The 21,928-nt window shown below is 42.8% G+C and overlaps 1 protein-coding gene across 3 annotated transcripts in view; it reads right to left on the bottom strand.

Annotated features, from left to right (window-relative positions):
• The window catches only part of AARS1 (alanyl-tRNA synthetase 1), a 143,419-nt gene that overhangs the window by 75,683 nt on the left and 45,808 nt on the right, over positions 1 to 21,928 (bottom strand). For all 3 annotated transcript variants that reach the window (XM_085847472.1, XM_085847474.1, XM_085847471.1), the window contains exons 4-6: positions 19,351 to 19,496; positions 15,507 to 15,698; positions 11,967 to 12,111 (exon numbers count right to left, since the gene is read on the bottom strand). In XM_085847472.1, the coding sequence (XP_085703598.1) occupies positions 11,967 to 12,111; positions 15,507 to 15,698; positions 19,351 to 19,496 (483 nt within the window). The remainder of the gene's footprint in view (positions 1 to 11,966; positions 12,112 to 15,506; positions 15,699 to 19,350; positions 19,497 to 21,928) is intronic.

Raw genomic sequence — 21,928 nt, 5'->3', positions numbered from 1 at the left:
AGTTTAAGCTTTCGTTTGTTGTGCCATTTCCACATGAAATCACTTACTTGCATGAACTCTGGGTATGTTTTTGTTGACATTTTTTATTGAGTACTAGCAAATACAACCTGTCGCATCGCTGATGGGGACAATAAAAGGGGGTGGGGGGGTAGAAAGAGGGAGAGAGAGAGGAGGCAGGTAAAGGGTGAGGGGGAGGGGAGGCATCTAGGATAAAGAAGGGTGAGCCAGGGGGGAGGTGGGGAGAGGGACACCTCACTCACTAAATGTTGCTATTCACTGTGGGAGTGAGGGGTGTGTGTAAGAGAGACACACATAGAGAGGCAGAGACAGCGAGGGAGCAACAGAGGTATGGGAGGAAAGTGCTGCATTTTATTAGGTGAAAGAGAAAGTTGGGGGAGAGGAAGAAAAAAAAAAACACAAGTGGGGGGTGGAGGTGGGATTAGCAAAGAGAATGATATAGGACGCTTAATGACTAAACACGGGAAAAAAAGAAAAAAAAACCTGTCAGAACAGCTGTACACACGATGACACAACAGAGTTTGTAAAGTAATCCGCTGGCACATTTACAAAAACTTTGATATTCCAGTTCCAGAAAATTTGAGAAAAATGAACCAAAAGCAATCACTGAAAACATGGAAGTACCGACCACTCATGTACGACCTAATGATACCATCGAGCGTGAACATCAAAAACAAAGCATTGCAACCAGATTTCATACTTAGGTGCAAAAAAAAAACCAGAGAAGACGGCATTGCTAATTGAGGTGTTAATACCGGTGATTTTGGACCAACGATGCAGAAATCAATAAAATGACAAAATACCAAGACCTCAAGCATGAAGTGAAAAGTTCCTGGAAGCTGAAGAATGCCAAAATTGTACCAGTGATGATGAAGACCCTCACAGAGATATGAAAAACCATCCCTGGGAATATCACGACAAACGAACTACAGTTGGCTGCCCTCCTGGGCTCAGTAACGATCCTGAAGAGAGCCCTCGACACAAAACTTTGAAAACAGAAAACTTCACACCTTGGTCTATGAATTGTGACCCCTTCCCAAAATGAAGGTGGATACTTTGAACACACCATGGGAGGACTCCATTCCACATTCTGAAACCCCATATGTACACACACACACACACACACACACACACACACACACACACACACACACACACACACACACACACACACACACACACACACACACACACACACACACACACACACACACACACACACACACACACACATAGATCAATCATTGATATTCGTTGATTGAAGATTTAACTTTTTCAGGACTTCACAGTTGAAGGAAAGGTCTTCAGTGTAAATATTCCCAAATGCATTGTCAGTTCAGGTAACTAATGCATCACATTCGACCATTTTGTCTTTCAAAACAGCGTTGGCTCAACTTCAGCTGGATCAACGTCTGGTTATCCCATTTGGAGTCAACAAACAAAAGACTATCTTGGTCGAACTCGAGGACAATATACATTTTCCTGAGAAAAAAAAGTCACAGGTTCTGGCACCACACATCACGCAAACAGGATTCTTACTCAACATGGTGGAATGGCCATAGTACAGTCAGCTGAGCGTCCTTCTCTACTGAGAAAATAATGAAGCTTGAAGACCACTCCTTCTCTGATGATGTATCAAATTAAAAGCAGGATATACAAGGAACGCAGCTCCCCACCACAGACATTGATATTGGCCCTACGTACACCTGCCTCCATAAGAATAATAGTTACCTGAAAAGTGGTGGAGAAACGGGCGATGAATTTGCCATTTATTTTACTTCACTGTTGAGGACGTCAGCCACCTGATCTAGTCATTCAGGATGGTAGAGTGGGGAAATTAAAGGCACAATGCGTCTTTTATAGCACATGCTACTCAGTAATCTTGACCCTACTTTGGGAGTCTCTAACTTTGTAGCACATGGTTGTAGGAAAGTGTAATCCCATATACACAAACTAGATGTTTATGTCTCTGTAATGCTGAAGTTTCATATCCAGAGGAACAACATTTGCGGAGTGGCAGCTTTGCCAATTCTGCTAAAATGCCATGAAACATGAGATCGGTTAAAGAAAATCACCAATTTTCATTACCTATATCTCAGCCATTAATCATGTCAGAGTTATGAAACTACATCAACTGGAACTAAGTATGAGTGTCTTGAATGAGATTCATTGTGGTAAGAGTTGAAATTACGGAACAGCTAATTCCCAAAAATGGGCAAAATGCTACAAATGTGAATTTTTCGACGCCAACAGCCCTGCTCAGTGGTCTACAAAAAAAAAAAAAAAAAATGCAGGATTGTCGAGGTTACAAGTCATTACAGATTCAGCAACTATTCAGCTACAAGACATACAAAATTTGAGTAGTTCCAAGATCATGGTCACAAAAATCAATTTCAAGCTGCCTTTTATCCTGTGAACCCACGGCCTACTCTGACTACAAGATCATACGTGTAAGTCAGTGTATCTCAACCGGGGTTCCCCGGAACCCTAGGGTTCCGCAAGCGGTCGCTAGGGGTCCCGTGAGAAACAGTAATAAATAGGCTAATGTATTTTTGAGTAGTTTTTGTTTGATTTAATATTCGTAATTTTACTATACACATACGGCATATTGTTGGAAACTCCTTGGTTATTATAATAGAGGCTTCAACCTCTTATATTATTTACAATTATAACAACCATAGGGAATGTATTTAACGATGTCTATATGGCGCCAGTGTGAAACCGCCCTCACTGGTTAGTGGACGTCCTGTACGCGGCGGATTCTTGTATCATTGAGTGACTGACTCAAGTACGGGACGCATGCACGGTGTCCATCTATCTTCTCTGTGCTTCCTAGCACGAAGTGTCTCTCTCTCAAGGTTAGTTCTTCTGTTTACCTTTATTGCTTCAGCTTTATTTGTTTTGTTGATCAAGTTACAGAGGTGTGTTTTTTTTTTTGATTTAAAAAAGATTTTTTTTGTGTGAATTAAAACCTCGGTGTGAGGTCTCATAAACGAGCAGTATGTTTTTTTTTCATTGCCAATAAATTTGACATAAAGGGGGTCATTTTTTCCTTAAACCAGGTATCCAAAAAATATATATTATATTTACCACGTGAACTACGATAAAAATATAAAAGAGCTAGATATTAATAATGGTATATAATAATTTTTATGCAGGGGTTCTCTGAGACATGGAAACTATTTCAAGGGTTCCGCAAGGGTAAAAAGGTTGAGAAACGCTGGTGTAAGTTGTGTGTCGATCGATGAAGCGGTTCAAGAGAAGGAATTTTTAAAAAAGTTTTAAAAACCAATCCAATATCGCTGTCAGACCATGTGACCGATGCCGATGATGTTTGTGAATTCTGGAGAACATAAAATTGAAAGGTTTATTCTTCAAAAAAAAAAATATATTATATATATATACACAGTATTATATATATATATATATATATATATATATATATATATATATATATATATATATATATATATATATATATATATATATATATATATATATATATATATATATATATGCCTGCCAAACCAAGTGACATATGAGGTTTATATTTACACCCTACATTCCTCAAGGCTCGTAGATCATGTGCATGAAGTTTCGCATCGATCTAATAAACCGTTCTGGAGGAGGTTTTTTAAGCATTTTTCTTTTTAATCCGGTATGGCTGCCAAACCACATGAATTATGATGTCATCTTTTTAAAAACTATATGCAGCAATGGTGTTGGATGATATTTGTAAAGTTTTGCATTGATAGCATAAGCGATGACATTATCAGCTTCATTCTCTCGACCAATTTATCCAGAATAGATGACCAATTTATCAAGAATTTTCATTCTGATTGGATAAAGCGCTTAATGTATCCAATTATGACGTCACCATGAAGGCACTGATGACGTCATCATTATAATCACATATTCCCCATGGGGAGTACTTGACATGTGCCAAGTTTCAATTTTTTTTTCCATGGAGCAATTGCTGAAAGAGAGCCAAAGGTTTCCTATTTCCAACATGGCTGCCATACAGTGCCAAACAGTTTGACAGAATGGTTTTAGTATACAAGTGTATATCATAAAGTTGATGATTTAAGTTTCCCTGTAGTCTTGCACATCTTTCCATGTAGCAGTATACCAATTAAAATGGGTTACAATGTCTTTTCATCTCAGATACTTAGATGTGCAAGAATTTGTTCAGTAAAGGACGATTTTGTGGAACGTGCTGAGAAGGTTTTTTCCATCATGTTAAACAAAGGATATTTGGCTGATTGTTTGACCAGGACTTGTGAGAATGTCTTTAGACTCCATCGTCACCTTTTATTTAAGTTTGGTTGGTTTTCATGTAATCAAGTTCCTTTTGCATTATATTTGATAAAATATCATTTAAACAAGAAAAAGAACAATCAGAGATTGCAGACCTTCACCAGGACTTCTTTTGAGTGGTGTATTTTTGATAAATAAACAGATGTTTGGTACTACAGAACTTCAATATGGATACAAACAAACATGACATAATAGTGACCGAAGCTTTTCGTGCTGCACTCTTCAGGGTAAAAATCGCAGCAAGTGAATGAAGTGTCCACCTTATTGAAACGCGTATATAAGCACGCACCTTCACTTCCTCCTTCACTAGCTGCGATTTTTACCCTGAAGAGTGCAGCACGAAAAGCTTCGGTCACTATTATGTCGTGTTTGTTTGTATCCATATTGGTGTATTTTTATAGGTTTTCAGGTAAATCCAACATGGCTGCCAAACCATGTGACCAATGATATCATGTGTGAACCTTTTGTTCCTCATGGATAGGTGGTCATATGTGTAAAGTTTCACCTCTATTTGCTCACCCACTTCAGAGAAGTTTTTGAAGGTATTTTTTTTAAACAATATGGCTGCCGAATCACGTGATCGATGAAGTCATGTTTTTTTTTCTTTCTGTGGACGATTTTATCCTGAGATGACCCCCAAAACTTGGCACCTTTCCTGGGAAAGTCACATTTCCAACCTTGCCTCAAAAGCCAGTCGCCGACTGGGAATCCTCCGTCGTGCAAAGTCCTTCCTCGGCCCTCTTGAGCTCCTGACTACTTACAAAGCTTTTGTCCGTAGCCTGATGGAGTACTGCTCTCCCCTCTGGGCTGGTGCTCCTGCCTCCCACCTTTCTCGACTTCACGCTGTCGAAACCAGGGCTTTTAAGATCATTGGCATCTCCCGCAATGAAGCTGAGTCTTTGGGCCTCTCACTCAATCACCGCAGGTTGGTCGGTGGTCTTTCTGTCTTCTACCGACTCCTCTCCAGCCTTGCCCCCCCTGCTCTCTCTGCAATTTGTCCCAACCACATTTCCACAGGGCGCTCAAGGTCCGCCAACAACCCCCTTCTGGTAAAACTACCAAAATCACGAATCACTGCTCATCTTCACTCTTTCATTCCTCTTTTTTCCCGCCTTTGGAATAAACTTCCTCACTCTATTCTTTCCCATTCTTCCCTCCAGGCTTTCAAAACAGCTGTTCACCACCACCTCTTATCTTCCCCCATCCAAATCCTCGATCTTTTCTACCCCCGATAATCCACCCAAGCCCACTTCCTTCAATTCTCCTGCTTTCCTTCCTGAAAGTCCCTGTAATGTCCATCTTCTCCTCGCCATGTTCCCCGTCCCATCCCCATCCCTCTCCCTTCCACAGTTCACCTGTGTCTGTTCCCCAATGTTTTGTCCCTTCCACTCCCGCCCCTCTTGTCTCATGCCTCCTTGCTGTGAGTTGTGTGTTAGCTCTCATACGAGCCTCGACCAAGGTATACAAAAAAAAAAAAAAAAAAAATTTTAGCCGCGTCTCGTGTAGCGAACGCTGGCTCTCAGAGAGCTCTGCGTTGTTCTTGTTGTTCTTCTTCTTCTTCATTTTGAAGACAAAACCTTTAGGACGCGGCACGCGGCTCTTTGATATACAGGATCCGGATCTTCTTAAATACTAAACACCTGTACACATCTTAGCATTGAGGGTTCCTTTTGAGAGTGTCTATAATGAACTTTTAAATATATTCGGACATTTGCTTTAAAGTTTCGAAAAGTTCACGTTACTATTTAAAGATTATTCCATTTAATGTATTGTAATTTCGTAAATACACTATTTTCTCGTCATGCCTCCATGACGGGTCTCGCGATTGGCTCCATCAAGGCACGTGATGAAATATAATTTTTTTTAAATCACGCCAATAGTTAAAAACTTTGACGTCATACGCTTGCAAAAACTGTACATAATTTGTACTAACATGCATTTTAAAACATTTATATCTTCCATTGAAGTTTGTTTTGGCATCAACAGGAAGTCGCTACGACTTCCGGTTACCGAGTTATGTTCAAAAGCTTGTTTTCACCTTTTTTTGACGTAACGTCGTGACGTTAAGTGCGATTATGACGTGATTTGATCCCAGACTATTTCAGCAAGATTGGCTATCAGGTGTTAAAATTTGAGAACGATTGCTTCAGTAGTTTCGGCTGCACACGAGCGTAAATTTTTTTTTTAAATTATGTCAATAGGCAAAACTTTGACGTCATACGCTTGCGAAAAGTATGCGTAATTTGTAATAAGATGCATTTAGTAATCATTTAGATATTTGAATGAAGTTTAATTTGGCATCAACCGGAAGTCGCTACGACTTCCGGTCACTGAGGTGTGTCCAAAAATGTGTTTTCACATTGAGTGACGACGTCACGTCGCGAATTTTATTCCGATTAAGACGGGGTTTGGACGCGGACCGTCTCAGGTGGATTGCCTATCAGGTGTAAAAATTTAAGAACGACTGGTCCAGCCGTTTGGGCTGTCGACGACCAGACAAACAAACAAACAAACCAACAAACGGAACAGACCAACATACTTGACAAAATTGAAGATTTCGCCAAGTAACAAACGGACACAAATGCAATGACCTCCTCCTATGGCGAGGATAATTAAATATTTTAGTGAGGTAAATTCTTTAATTATTATTGTATATATATATATATATTATTTATTAATCGATGGTATTAAATAATGGAGGCATTTAGATAAAAAGATAATAAATAAATTTTATTTATAAAATACATTATAAATAAGCATTAATATAATTTCTTGTTGGTTGCTACGATACACAGTGCAGCATATTAAAATCGGTTGTTCATGACAATTTGAATGTTTGTACGACAATTTGAGTCGATGGTGAGATGGAGGTTCTGTGTAATGGACATGTCTACAGGGCAAAGTGTTTATAACTTAATGTATTATCATATAAATTATAAAGGGTGGATGATTAACATTATTCATACATAGTAATACTTTAAATAAAAGTAATAATTAAATAAGTTTGAATTAGGATATTACATTGCTGTGTTCACTGACTGTCGGGACACAACTTTGAGGTTGTGGGTCTACTGATGTTGAGTAATCCACCGATGTGGAATTGTGACCGTGGTTGTGGATCCGCCATTTGGAGAGGTTCTGGGCTGAAAGGATCGAAACTTCGATGATCAACGGTTCCCAGCTGATGATCCGGCAGTTGGGAAATCAGTAAATTGTTCATAAGTGATGGTTATAACTTGAAATGTAATAAGTTTTGTAAGTACTTACCAGTACAGTGTGTGTGTGTGTGTGTGTGTGTGTGTGTGTGTGTGTGTGTGTGTGTGTGTGTGTGTGTGTGTGTGTGTGTGTGTGTGTGTGTGTGTGTGTGTGTGTGTGTGTGTGTGTGTGTGTTGCTTGGCTTCCTTCTTGGACTACGGTGCAGTAATTGGTCAATTTTGATATCACTTCACTGACGACATAATCATCATTAAAAAATTCTGCGTGAGTGGTCCCTCCTTTGGTGAAAATGTTGTGTCAATCGCTCAAGCTGTTCAATCGAAAATGAATTTAAAAGGGCATAGACCCACAAAACGGTGGCGGAAGTATAATAATGATGACATACAATAATAATAATATTTTTAAAATAATAAACATAACCAAATCAACGGGGGAGCAGCCTGTAAGGCTTGGTGCTCTAATAAAATTGAGTCTTGTTATCACAAACAGATATGTTCCATGGACAAGTAGTTGTGTTGAAAATATGTCATAAAAGGATGGTCCATGAATATTCAGGATATCAAGTATGTAAACACGCCACGACAAATCAAACATATGATAAAAGGTCGGGCATAGGTCACAGAACTTGAACCAAGAGCTTGTGTTTGTTTGCATATTGCACCGAGAATCAGTTTGGATCTCAGCCTGCCGCTGTGGTGATGCAATGCCCCCTGTTGGTTCGGGCTGGAATCTAACCAGGCTGTTGGCAATAACTCACCTTCTCTTCATCAAAACACATTGTGTGATTATTATTCACCGACTAATGCAAGTACTGTAGATTTAACACCCAGTTTAAGGTCCATCCGAGGGATGGCGCACTTTGTGATGCAACGCCATGCAGCTGAAGCACAAATCTGACGGTTTATAATTGGGCCAAAAACGATACTCAGACTTCTGATTCTGATTTATCATACTCAGAATGTCGGTGCTGTTAAAGCAGTTTCCTGGCAAGCATTATGCTGGGGTGTTTTGCCATTGCCTTCCTTGAAGGAGTTAGGGCAGGGATTTGTAAGTTGTTCAGGGTGTCGACGATAGCTTGCCTACTCTTCGTGAAAGGCACCGTGGGATCTTTAACCCAAGCAACGAATGTCGGCAGATGGGAGGCCCGGTGTTACGTCCATCCGTGGGACGGCACACGCATTAATGAATCACCTGCCTGTGAAACACCAGGATAAGTCTAAAGCTGGGCCGAGATTCAAACCCAAGCGAGACAGCTTAGAGGCGAGTGTGCGTCCCTCTCAGCCATCCAGCCAGCCCCAAACCCAAACTGGACAACTCAAATCTAAGAGCGTAACCTTGAACCCTCGTGTCGGACTTCCCAATAACAAATGCATTGTGCTTGCATCGTGCAGAAAACCACCAAAAAAAGTTAACTGTGGTTTGGCAAGATACGGCAAGAGGTTAAACCACAGCGTAGCATTACACACCACTGGACGATGCTCATACACCACCTCAATACAAAACCTTCATGAGATGGTTTGATTTAATCTATGCTATAAAAGGAGCCGTGCATGCGTGTGCTTTCCAGACCCCTCTATAACTTTAGACCCCTTCACATCCCGAAGATCCCTTAATACCTTGAAAGCCTTGAGGACCCCAAGTCCCTGTAGACCCTATAAACCCCATTAGAACCCTTAGACCCCAAAAAATTTCTTCTGCGGTGACACTTGAGGGTCACCAGCTATAATCAAAAAGCCACCATTAGAAAAGCCCCATGTGGCAAAGAGAAAACGGTGTCCATGACAACAATTTCATCCCATTATAATGAAATGGGATTTCTTTCTTTTGTCATTTTATTATTGCCAAACCTCAGGAATTTTTCAAGATCAGATTGAAACCGACACAGCTTATTTACACATATGTGTAGTATCTGTGCATAAAATCTGGTCAAAATAGGTCAAAGGTCAAGGTTAAGGTCAATGCCATCCAAACACATGCAAAACAATTATTAGGCCACAATTATAAAATTTATCAAAACCTAATTTCCTCTGCACAACACTCCATCATGTAAAACGCTTGATCAGTCCAAATTTTGGAATCACCAAATTACTGTTTCCATGACAACTATTGTTTATTTGGACTTCACAAGTATCATACGATGCATGACATGTATGCATTTTTAATCAACAACGATAGTTCTTCTTCTGAGCGGACCACCTTTGTCTATATAAGGTAAACATGTACGACATCATTTCACGATGAATTCCTGTTTCTAACAATACAGAGACACGACAGAAGTAAATAGACACCTTAAATTTCTTCATTTCATCTGTATAACGCAGTTTTACTCAGCAATTTGTACTAATATTCGACTATTTCTTTGCAGAAACGAGTTACTGGGTCTTGTATGCCAATTAACTATGCCTCGACCCCAGGGAGCACACAGACTTTCCGATTTTCAAAGAGGACGAATTGTTGGCCATTCGGAATGTGGAGTCAGCAAGCGTCAGAAAGCTCAGAACCTTGGCATTCCGCTTTCTACGTTCAATCGGGTGATTGTGCAATTCACCGGCGAAGGCAAGGAATCCACAGCTTCCCGTTCTGGTCGATCTGGGCCCTCAGAAAGATGTCTTCGAGCTGTCAAGCGGTCCGTTGAGAAAACTCCCCGTTGCAAGGCAGCTAAGCAGATGTTGCAGAGGAGTTCCAAGTTAGCTGAAGAACTGCCGTGCGGTACCTTCATCAACTGGGCTACTATGGGAGAGCAGCTCGGAGAAAACCTCTTCTTAGACCAACCAACATTCAAAGGAGAAAGAAGTGGGCTGACGAGATGGCCAACAGACCCTTGGAGTTTTGGCAAACTGTCATTTTTTCAGATGAGTCCAAGTTTCCTCAATTTTCTGACAGTGGACGTGTATGGGTCTGGAGACTTCCCAGTCAAGAGTTCTCTTTGAACCGATTACAACAAACTGTCAAACACGGTGGTTTTTCAGTGATGGTGTGGGGAGCAATCTGGAGCGCTGGTGGGTCAGAGCTTGTGGAGCGTGTTGGCAACATCAACACTATGACACACATTTCTATCCTTGAGGATGAACGTCCCCCCATCTTCTCCACTGGTCAGGTGGTCAATAACAACACTGTTCATGGAAGATGGAGCTCCATGCCACACTGCAAAAATCACCAAAGAATGGCAGGACAGAAATGGGATCAAGCAGCTTCCATGGCCAACGCAGTCTCCTGACATGAATCCCATTGAATACCTCTGGGCCATATTAGATCGAGCTGTGCGGAAAAAGTCCAGGAAACCAACATCACGGGCAGAATTGCTAAACCTTTTGCATGAAGCCTGGGCAGAAATCCCACAAGAGAAAGTTTTGGAGCTCGTTAGTTCTGTGCCTGAAAGAGTAAAAGCATTGAAATCTGCAAATAGCAAGTCTACAAAATACTAGTGTATACATTAAAATGGATCAAATGTTCTTAAAATGTTCAATAAATAAATTATTTTAAAATCATGGTGTCCATTTACTTCTGTCATGTCTCTGAACACACTCCGAAAAAGGTCCATTTGAAGTGAGGCCTCGATGGACTCGTCGGAGACAGATACCCTGCTCGTTCCTTCCAAATTAGTGCGCTCCAAAATACCACTAATTGGACAGCAGGGCGACATTAATGCCTTTTCCATCAAAACGTGCTTCTCAACAAAGGAAAAAAAATAACACGAACCACCCGGTGACGTGCCGATTACTGGGAAACAATGTGGAGATTCCAATTTATAAGCAGCGTGTAGAAAGGATTACAGAGACCACTTTGATATTTGTTCTAAACACAAACTCTTCTTACTTTTCCACCCACACAATAAACAACCCCTATTTCTCACCCAACACTATTTCATTTCTGCAACTTTACAAATGCAGGACCAACCTCTGCTGCACAAGATTCTCATAAACACCACTCAACCACCTGGTTGATAAGGAAATGTGGTCGAGTAATTTCCTGCAGGGTTTGCCTTTTGGCAATCCACACCAGCGGATGGTGATGAGAACCGATAAACCTCGATGTCACGTGCTCCCACGTTGTCTCCTTACCCTCACAGCCACCCACCTAATCTCCATTCTCGTTAACACTCCTTCCTTCCTCCCTCCACCCAACTCAAAACCTGATGAGATTAATATTTTTTGAGTGTGGAAGGCTAAAAATGCAACGACAAACCATTCAAATTGATTATAAATAAAAACAACTCTCTCGTATTTGAACAATTCCTTTGCACGTCTGTTCGGAGCAGGAATAAGCAACAGACGAGTCTGGACATTTTCAAGCCGTGATTTGTTTCTCGAGCAATCGACGGCAGCAGCAACGACCCCATTACGAAGTTGGAATCATTCCAAAAGCAATGCAGACGGGAAGCAACCACATGATTCACACGAGGGTCGACACATCACCTTGCGAATGGCTTCAAAATATGGCAGGAAGAGGTCGGTGTCGTAGTTCGACATTTTGCCCTGCAGGATGGAGACGAGACGCTCCAGACCCATGCCGGTGTCGATGCTCTTTTTCGCCAAAGGGAGCAGTTTCCCATCAGGCTCCCTGTCACGATACAAGTAACAACCCGGCTTCACTACGTGTTCGGGATAATCCCAGTTACATGAAGCATCATATCATTGTTGAAATAAAATTTAAAAAAAAATAAACCTATGAAACCTCCTCTGAAGACAGGGGAAGCCATCAAATGTTTGGGGAAAACAGTTCATGTTGAACGAGTGGAAGTACAATTTCATTTTATTTTTGTTCCGACAACAAACCGCGTTTGTTGAGGCTAAAAGATAACTTACTTACGGACCTCTAGTAGCTTACACATGTTGCTGCGTTTTAGCCTGGGGGATGGGGGGAGGGGTAACTTCTGAAATCTATCTATTTGGGTTCTTCCTGACTTCTTTGTTCATTGTTCCTTTCATATTTCTTTAAAAAAAATTTTCACAATTCTCTTTATTCATTCTCATTCTTGCTTTTTCTTCTCTTTCATCAATTTTACTCTCAATTCCTCCCTTTTGTTATCGATCTCTCGAAGGAGAAGTGAATGAATTCTTGCAGAATTCATCCGTTTCATCAGAATTCATCCGGAATTCATCCGTGCCTGGATGGGTTTGAGGGTTGTGGGAGTAGCGGCTGAAACCCGAATCCTATCCAGGTTCCTCCTGATGACTCCATCTTTGCTCTTTACTTCTTCGGGTTCCTTCTTGGTCTTCCATTTCATGAGACCTTTCGACTCCTCTTCTGTGCTCGACATCGTTTTGGACAACAAGACTTAAACAAATCTCAGACATGCCATTTTATGTTTCAAAATCAAATATAGCAAGAGCTCGCAAAACAGCACATCATACATTATTCTGCAAATCCTTTGACAAATGCTAAGTTCACGTTTGAAAGTTCACTTTTGCAGCATCTGAGGAAGACATTGCGTGTCAGGATGCGTTCTCGAAAGGCCAATTTCAGAATGTTATTAATGTTGATGGCAATCACTTAGTAAAATGAGGCAAAAACAAAACCAACTTGGAATGCTTGTAAAACCGATTACGGCCGTCTGTCTGGACATATCTTGAGCTTTCGATACAATCTGGCATCCCGTCTTGCTCTGCAAACTCTCTGCATGTAGCATCCAAAGCCAACTCCACACATGTGGCTCACTGACTTCCTCCACTCACGTAGCCAATGTGCGGCACTCAACGGAACCTTCACACTCCTCCACCTGCGAAGGCTGGAGTGCCCCCAAGGTAGTGTTCTACACCCAGTCATATTCCTGATCTTCATCAATGATCTCTCTGACTGGAAAATATTCTTTATCTATTTGCTGATGACTCCACTGCCATGACATCCCTCACCCTTTAGACAGACAGGCTGCAGCCTCTTCCCTCTCTTCAGACCTTGACAAAAATCACAAGCTGCCAAACACTTGGAATATGTCTTTTAACCTTCAAAAATGTTTCTCTGTCTATCTGTCTGTCTCAGGACCGTACACAGTCCTCTTACCAACCTTCTTGAAGAAGTTCAGTCACTCAAACCCTTGGGTCTCACTCTCAGCCACGATCTCACTTGGGCAAACCACATGTCAAGTTGGTCTCCAAAGCCAGTTGCTGACTGGGCATCTATCTTGCAAAATCCTTCCTTGGCTCACCAGAACTCTTGTCCACCGACAAGGCTTTCATCCGCGGCTTGATGAAGTACTGCTCTCCCCTCTGGGCTGACGCCACTGCCTCACACCTTGCTCAGCTTGACCTCCTGAGACCATGGCCTCGAAGACTATTGGAATCTCCCACAATGAAGGTTGCGTGTGTGAGCCTATCACTTTGCCAATCTCAGACAGGTCAGTGGTCTGTTTTCTTCCACCTCCTTTGTGGTCTTGCACCCTCTGCTCTTTCCATGCTTTGTTCCCCCAACCCCACCCCAACCCCGGTTTCTGCACGGCACACACAGTCCACAATCAGCACCCTTTTGGTGAAACTACCTAAATCCAGGATCACTCCTCACCTCCCGTGATTTTTTCCTTTTTTCCGCCTGTGGAACCAATTTCCACATTCTCTTCAATCTCATTTTTCCCTCCAGGTCTTCAACACAGCTGTTCACCACCATCTCAGATCATCCCCCATCGAAGACCTTTTTTTATACCCGCTAAACCATCCCTCCGAATAACCTCACCCACCACCACCCCCTCTCCCCACAAAAAAAATGTTTTGCTTCCGTATTTCAGTCTCCGTCCCTCGGCCCTGTTGTTGGCATTTGCCCCTTCTCTTTCTGCGTCATGATCCATTCTGTGTTCTCGCTCTCCCATAAGCCTTGACTGTACAAACAAAAATAATCACCAGAAAAACCTTTTCTTTGTGTGCAATTCATTCTTCCAACAAACTTGCGGTTGACTGCCCGTGCTCAATCCTTTTAAATCCTGAGTGTCAAGCAAGGAGGCAGTACATACCATTTTAAAAGTCTTTGGTACGACTCAGACGGGGTTTGAACCGCCGACCTCCCAGACTCAGGGCGGACGATCGAACGATTATGCCAATGGCCGGGATGCAAGTAAACATCGTCTGGCACTCAATTTCATTTTATGTTTTTCCTTATGAGCTCAAAGTTGAACTTGTCCGAGTTTTAAAAAACAAAAAAAAGGTTATTGTCACTCGTAATGTGCCGACACGTCACCTCATCCACAATCGATTGAAGTCTGGTGCATTGCTTTGTGTGTGTATTTGTTTGTTGGGATACCCCTCCGATAATTCTGGCCCAATTACACCCAGACTTGCTACAGAGGATCAGCATGACCCCAATTAATGTATCGGGGTGTTTTATCTTTGCCGGTGGTCTTTGGGGAGTGCTGGGGGTTGAGGGGGGATGCAAATTCTCGACGTAAATGTGTATCGTGTAGCGTCACCTCCAGGTGGGGGAGGGTATTACACGTCTCCACCATTAGCAGTGCAGTATTCCTGTCCCCAGGCTTTCCAGTGTCGTTAGGTGTTTTGAATTATAAGCAGTACGTATGTTTTTGCCTCATGCACATAACGTGGGTTGTTGTTTTTTTTGCATATACAGAGCTGTCAGTCACCTATACACCTCCGAAATAAAGGTATGTGTCAGAAGAACGTGTTGCATGCTTGGAACAAGAGTAGTCTGCGAGTAAGTAAATGAAATATTCGGGTTCCTGGTCCTATGAGTTTACATTGCAATCAATGCACATGCACTTCAAATCAACTTGGAAATACGTCAGCATTTTAATCATGGAAACGAGTTATTTTTCGCATCTTAATGCAAGTTAACGTTTCTGGAGGTTATTGAAGTGAAATAAATAATATAGGGTATCCAATGCGAGTCAGCGGTAAAAAAGATTAACAAGATACCGATAATACGTAACTGACGTATCATTTCTTCAACGAAGGGTGGTGAGAAACATTTGATTTGGGTACATCAAACGAGGTTATGTCCCCATGTCCGAGTACCGATTAAACTGGATGAACACCAGGTTCCAGATCTCCAGTACGTTGGGGTCGTCTTCGTTCACCAGATGTGCAGCATTGCGTCCACCAATACGATCGAAGTGCATCTCCGTGCATGGTCCACAAGGTCCGGTGTCACCCATTTCCCAAAAATTGTCTTTCATGCTTCCAGGCAGCACGTGATCCTCTGCAAAGCTAAAAAGAAATACAGTGTGGTTATCAATCACTATAGCCATCAATTACAAGTACCATCAAATTGTCGATCAGCAATGGCTTGACTTTCATTGACATTTGCCAACCAAGCAGACAATCTCATGAGAACCACTAGAACGGCACTCGGTAGAGTGTATACCTCTGCCAGGCTGAACAGTTTACATTTTTAGCTCGCCTGTTCGAAGAACAGAGAGCTATAGCGATAACCCCGCGTGAGCGTCAGCGTGAGCGTGAAAATGTTAAATTTTTTGATGCAACTTATTTTTTCCTTTCTAATGTTTTTATCTCCCACACTATTTTTTATACGCCCGATATATATTTATATCAGGGCGTATTATGTGATACCGGTTGACTGTCTGTCCGTCCGTTCCTATCCGCACTCTTACTCCCAAAGTTTTCAACTTTCACGTTTCATATTTGGTAAATAGGTACAGACTGTGGAGACGGTGTGTCGTGACATACCTTCGTCATCTAAAGTGGTTGCCATGGCAACCGGGATGCTGTTTTCCATCCGTTCCTGTCCGCACTCTAACTCCCAAAGTTTTCAACTTTCATGTTTCATATTTGGTACATAGGTACAGATTGTGGAGACGGTGTGTCGTGACATACGTTCGTCATCTAAAGTGGTTGCCATGGCAACCAGGATGCTGTTTTCCATGTAGTGGCACAATTCTGTATATACCTTCTTGTTAGGGCATATATTGTGCTTACTTGCGCTCTTGTTACTGATTACAATATACAAATACATATATTGCTTTATAGTTATACTTCACTGCAATGCTTTATAAAAAATACTAATTATTAGACTACTCTTTTAAAAATGATAAATGTATAAACAGGCGAGCATTGGGTGGCTTTGACACCAACTCTGGTGTATCCCACTGATAGGCCGGGTCTGCATCCGTACCTCAACCAAAATCTAAATCGCCTTCTTCTTGTCACCTACCCAACTCATCCACCAAGTTTCGTCATAATCCATCCACAACTTTTTGTGACATCATGCTCACACACACACACAGACAGAGACAAACAAACAGATGTGAAACCAACGTCCATCCACCTTCGGTGATGGTTGTAGCAATTTGGTTAAATAAGGATCGTTTTTTAAAGGGGGAGAAACAGATCACATTTCTGGATTGTTTAATCCAGTTTCTCAATATCTCTGGAATAGCATAATCAAACTTACGTATTCAATATCAAAATACAGTGGCAAGCCGATGATAGGCTCTCCACTAGAAAGGCCTAAATGATAAGAAACGTCTTCAAAAATACAGCCTCAGTCGCTCTATCTCTCCCTGCTGCAACACTTTCCCACAAATCCTATCCTGTTGCTCTCACCAAACCACCAGGAAATGCATCTCACACCATGAAGGTGGCAGAAAATTGTAGCATGTGATCATTTACGAATAAGTCATTCGTTTGAGTTTTGGGGGAAAAAAAAAAGAAGAAATTTTAATCACCTCAATCGATGAGGTATACCTTGAAGTCTCAAACTGTAGCCACCATCTATAAGCATTGCAAATAGAACGAGAAAATAGAAGGATGTGAATGAGTTGATAGACAGGCCTCTGTCTACATTAGGGGTCAAACCAGTGTTATGTTTGTTCTTAATTTAAGGTCAAATGAGAGAGAAAGAGAAAGAGGAACAGAGGGAGGAAAGATAGATAAGTATAAGAGATAACATCAGATGCTTCTAAATTGGGTTATGGTCTGCAAAATGATTTTCAACTGTCACATGATCTTTGACCTGTTGAACGCAAAATGTAACTGGGACACTCAATTGAGGGCATACCTCCGCCACGAGAACATATCGGGCCCAATACATTTATGAGATATCATGCTATACATGACGATATCATTTTTGGCCCCATCTCTCAATGGTGAAGAATCAATGAAAAAAATTAAATAATTCTCGTATCAGATCCGGATTCAGATCTTCACCAAAATCGAATCAATTCTTCCTCGTCACACACCCAACGTGTCCACCAAGTTTCGTCCGAATCCGTCCATAACTTTTTGAGATATCGTGCTATATATTGTTTTGGCCCAATCTCTCAATGGTGAAGATTCATTTTAAAATTCCAGTCGTCGGATCAGGATCCCGATCTTCACCAAAATCGAATCAGTTCGTCCGTGTCACACGAACCTGTCCACAAAATTTCATCCAGATCCATCCACAACTTTTTGAGATATCCCATACACAGACAGACAGAGAGAGGGGTGAAAACATACCCTCCTTCACCTTTGGTGGCAGAGGTAGTCAGGTCATCTTTATGAAAGTCTATACTTGTGCCAAGTTTGGTCAGAATCCCTTCAGTGGTGCACAATTATAGTGGAAACAAACAAAAAGAAAGAAGTAAGATGGAAGCAAGCACGGACGGACAACCCAAATAATCAGACGTACCGTTTCTTAAGTCTTTGGTACAATTTGGCTGGGGTTCCAGCCGCTGACCTCCCAGACTCTTAGCGGATAATGTAACCATTACACCACCGAGGCTTGTTTGGACAAATAAAATGGTCCACTAAGTTGGGATGGTCACCTCCAACTTGAAGTCTGTAGGGAATGGGCGTTTCTCATAACACCGATTTACTTGGCAGCGTCGACAGCCATTCATCGTCGTACTTTGGCTACATTTGTGAGAAAAAAAACCTCCATGTTGGGTCAAGTAGACGGCAAAAGTGGAAAGGGACGCCCAAGAGGCAGAAAGGTCAAATCGAGGAACTGGGTAGAACAAATCTTACAAGGAAAACAGCAGTCAGAGATTGCAGAACCTCGCCAGGACTTGCTTTGTGCGGTGTATTTTTTGTGGTGTTTGTGTACTGGTGCGTTACGTAATTGATGAGACACATAATTAGAACTACCACATTATAACTGCTAGAAATGATGACCGGGTACCAAGACGTCCCACTTTGATGCAACCCCGCTTTGATTGGACACCTGACCCCGACCCATGACGTTTATCATTATTATTCAATTGAATTTAGTCATCAGTCTCTCTCCCTCTCCCTTCTCTCTCTCCCTCTGCTCTTTCCTCCCCCAAAAGTTTCTGCAGTGTGCACAAAGTCTGCCAACAACCTCCTTCTGGTGAAATTCTCACAATCCAGAATCACTGCTCACCTCCACTCATTTGTTCCTCTTTTTTCCCACCTGTTGAATCAACTTACACATTCTCTTTCATCTCATTCTTCCCTCCAGATCTTCAAGACAGCTGCTCACCACCAGCTCAGATCATCCCCTTTCCACCAACCATGATCTTTTCTCCCCCACGTTAATCCTCCCCAAGCCCACCTCTTTCTGGCTTTCCAGTTTTTAGTTCCACTTCTGTGAACGAGAGTTTGCGGCTGTGTCCATCTTGTTCACTCCGTGTGTCCTCCCCTTCCCCTCATTTTCCCCATATCCATTATTTGTCCAAGTCTCAATATATTTTGTAACTCAAACCTACTGTTGGTGTCCCCCCAAACCCACCCTCACTCTTTCTGCTGTTCTTTTTGTTCTGTTACACTGTGGTCCGTGTTCTGTGTTCTCGCTCCTAAACAAGCCTCAACACCCCAAAAAAAGTTTGTTTGTTTTTAAGGTATGTGGATGAGGAAACAATGGGATGGAAAAGTCCAAACACAAATCACAAAATGGTACCCGAGGTCAAGCCATATCTTCTTGCACTCCAAGTCTGCCGGCAGCCCAGCCTTCTCATCGCCTCCGAAATAGGTCACATAGAGCAGTTCCATTGGCAAGGACAGTTCCTGTGTTAAGAGCTCCAAAGCAAACTCACAAGCACCTTGCTGCCAAAACAGAAGGGGCAAAGGAGGCAGTGATTGGAACAGAGACGTCACTGATGCAATAAAAGGCTCACACGTATGAAAGACTACAATCACTTTTCTGAACAGCCCATATCATGAACGTGTGCAGATGGAATGACAAACAAAAAACCTTTACTTGCACATGGTAACGCAAACTTCCAAGTGAAAAAAACATTCTCCAAGTTTCATAAAATTTATTAAAAATACAAAACTAGAATCAAGTTGTGGTTCTGTAAAAGCGCATGCCTCGAAGGCAATGGCACACAGCATACAGCGATCCCAAGGCAGTCATTTCAAGAGTACACGTCTCAGTTAGTTCCTTCCATATGTCTCGTGAGTAAAAGGGGAAAGAAGCATTGTGTGGGATTCTTTATAGTGAGGTCTTTTATGTCTCTTATATCCTCCACTGTAACCAATGACCTTTTCCTTTCCATTACAAGAACCATGCAAGCAAGTATGCACGCCACGCAAATAAGAAGGAGAATACGCGACGAGCATTTCCAGCATGTTCGAGCTGTGGGTGTATCCAGCCAACAGCACACCTGTACATCATTCTGTTGGAGTCTGCGCGCCCATTCCCCGTTCCAATGTGCACGCCACTTCATAACCACCACCTCACCTCATCATGTTCACTGCAAGCGCTTCCTCCAACTGGGAAAATATCCCCGCCACAACCCACGCTAAATCCCGACTTTTATTCACCATCTCACGACGAGAGCCGCGTGGCACTCGGCCTTCACCATGGACACCACGTGGCACTTGGCCCTCACCATGGATGGCACATGGAAATCAACACTCACTGCGGATGCCACATCCCAACCACCTCTCACGAAGAATGTAAAGACAAGAGCGCCCTGCTCTAAAACTGCCGTAACTGCCCCATGGTCATCAAATCCACACTGCAACCTCAAGAGAACAGGAGGGGACGTGGGTTGAACTGTTCCAGGGCATAAGGCGAGGCGCGGACATGTGCTGCGGCTCGTGGAGGGACCTGCGGGTATCGCAGGGATTTTGTCGCAATTCCATGTTGGAATGAAAAGCAGCACACATTCGGGGCCGAAGCACGTGTCCGAAGACTGCGACCCCATGCAAAGCTCGGAACTCCGATCCATGCCAAGGTCGTCGAGTGCCCGATCCAGTTTCTGGCTCCAAGGCCTGGCGGAGCGGGGCTACGGCTGCTGTGGCCCAATCAGGGAGCGGGATTTTGCCTGCGGCTCATCGAGATCCTGTCCTCTGCTCCTCCCTTCACCAGGGGTCATAAAAAGGGCAGAGCCAGTTCGCTCGCTTCTTCGCCCTCTTCACCCTCCGCTCTTTTGGGTCAGTCGCTCTTCCAGTCAGCCTGCTCGCCTGCACGAATCGATCCTGCTGCTTGCCTTTGTGTTCGGGGTTGTCGGTGCAGCCGCCGAAGGAATGCGGAGCTGGATGGGATCGACAAGCAGACAGTCAGCGAGCTGGTTGGTGCAGAGCGCGAAAGGCGCTGCAAGTCCCCAAAACCAAGTGGGGAGGGGGGATCGCACGCTACTGCCGTGATGTGGAGCCGCTCCGTTCGAGCCATCCCCAATAGGTACAGACATTTACACAGATAGGATAGGGACTTTGTTCTTACACATCTATTTCTTTCATCCTTCTTTCCATCGACCTCATCTACTGTGGACGCATAATAGAGCATCAATGCGGGCGAAGCCCAACTGTTCTTTTATGGGCCGCACTGAAGGAGAGAATGTACCGACTCCCATTCACATTTTCCTCTTGCACAACGCCACACCTCCATGTCACACTACACCACACCTCCCATTCCCACATTTTAGACAAAAGCAGCATTACTCCCACATACCTCTCCCTAAGTGTTCTGGGTTGCATTGGTCTGCTGACCATGCCAGGTACTGAGAGGTCGTTAAACAGATATATGGGATAACTCTGCTCTGTGTCTGCTTTTCTTAGATTGCTTGACTTTGTCACACCCCACAAATTACTCGCTTTTATTTCCCTGCGATACATACCAATAAATCCCATTCACTGTGCAACATACCTTTCCTCGCTTTGGTTGTAAATAAATGCCCTGTGTAGAAATGTTCCCAGCTCGTTTTTCGTGTTTTCCTTCATTGATCCAGCATGGCTCACAAACGAGCTTAGCCGGGACGTTATTCCCCAAAGATTCACTTCGTAGCAGATACGTACTTGGCAGTTCCGCAAGGCTGCACCTGATCCGGTAGGTAATGACAAGTACGTATCAAGGTAACAGTAAATACGTATCCGGTGGCGACTAAACCGTCTCCCCCACCAAGTTTCTTGGTGAGGAGGGTGTTTGATTATGGATACCCAACAGGTTGAAGAACAAAACCTGTCAAAGGGCGGAGGAGCTCCTTGTGAGCCAACGGCCATCCATATCTAGTGCCCCACTGTGTCTGTGGACG

The sequence above is a fragment of the Eptatretus burgeri genome, chromosome 11 (genome assembly GCF_056783735.1).
Source record: "Eptatretus burgeri isolate ZD-2024b chromosome 11, Ebu_testis_v1, whole genome shotgun sequence".
Taxonomy (NCBI): domain Eukaryota; kingdom Metazoa; phylum Chordata; class Myxini; order Myxiniformes; family Myxinidae; genus Eptatretus; species Eptatretus burgeri.
Note: the sequence above shows the minus strand (reverse complement) of the source record. Positions and strands in the feature narration are given on the sequence as shown.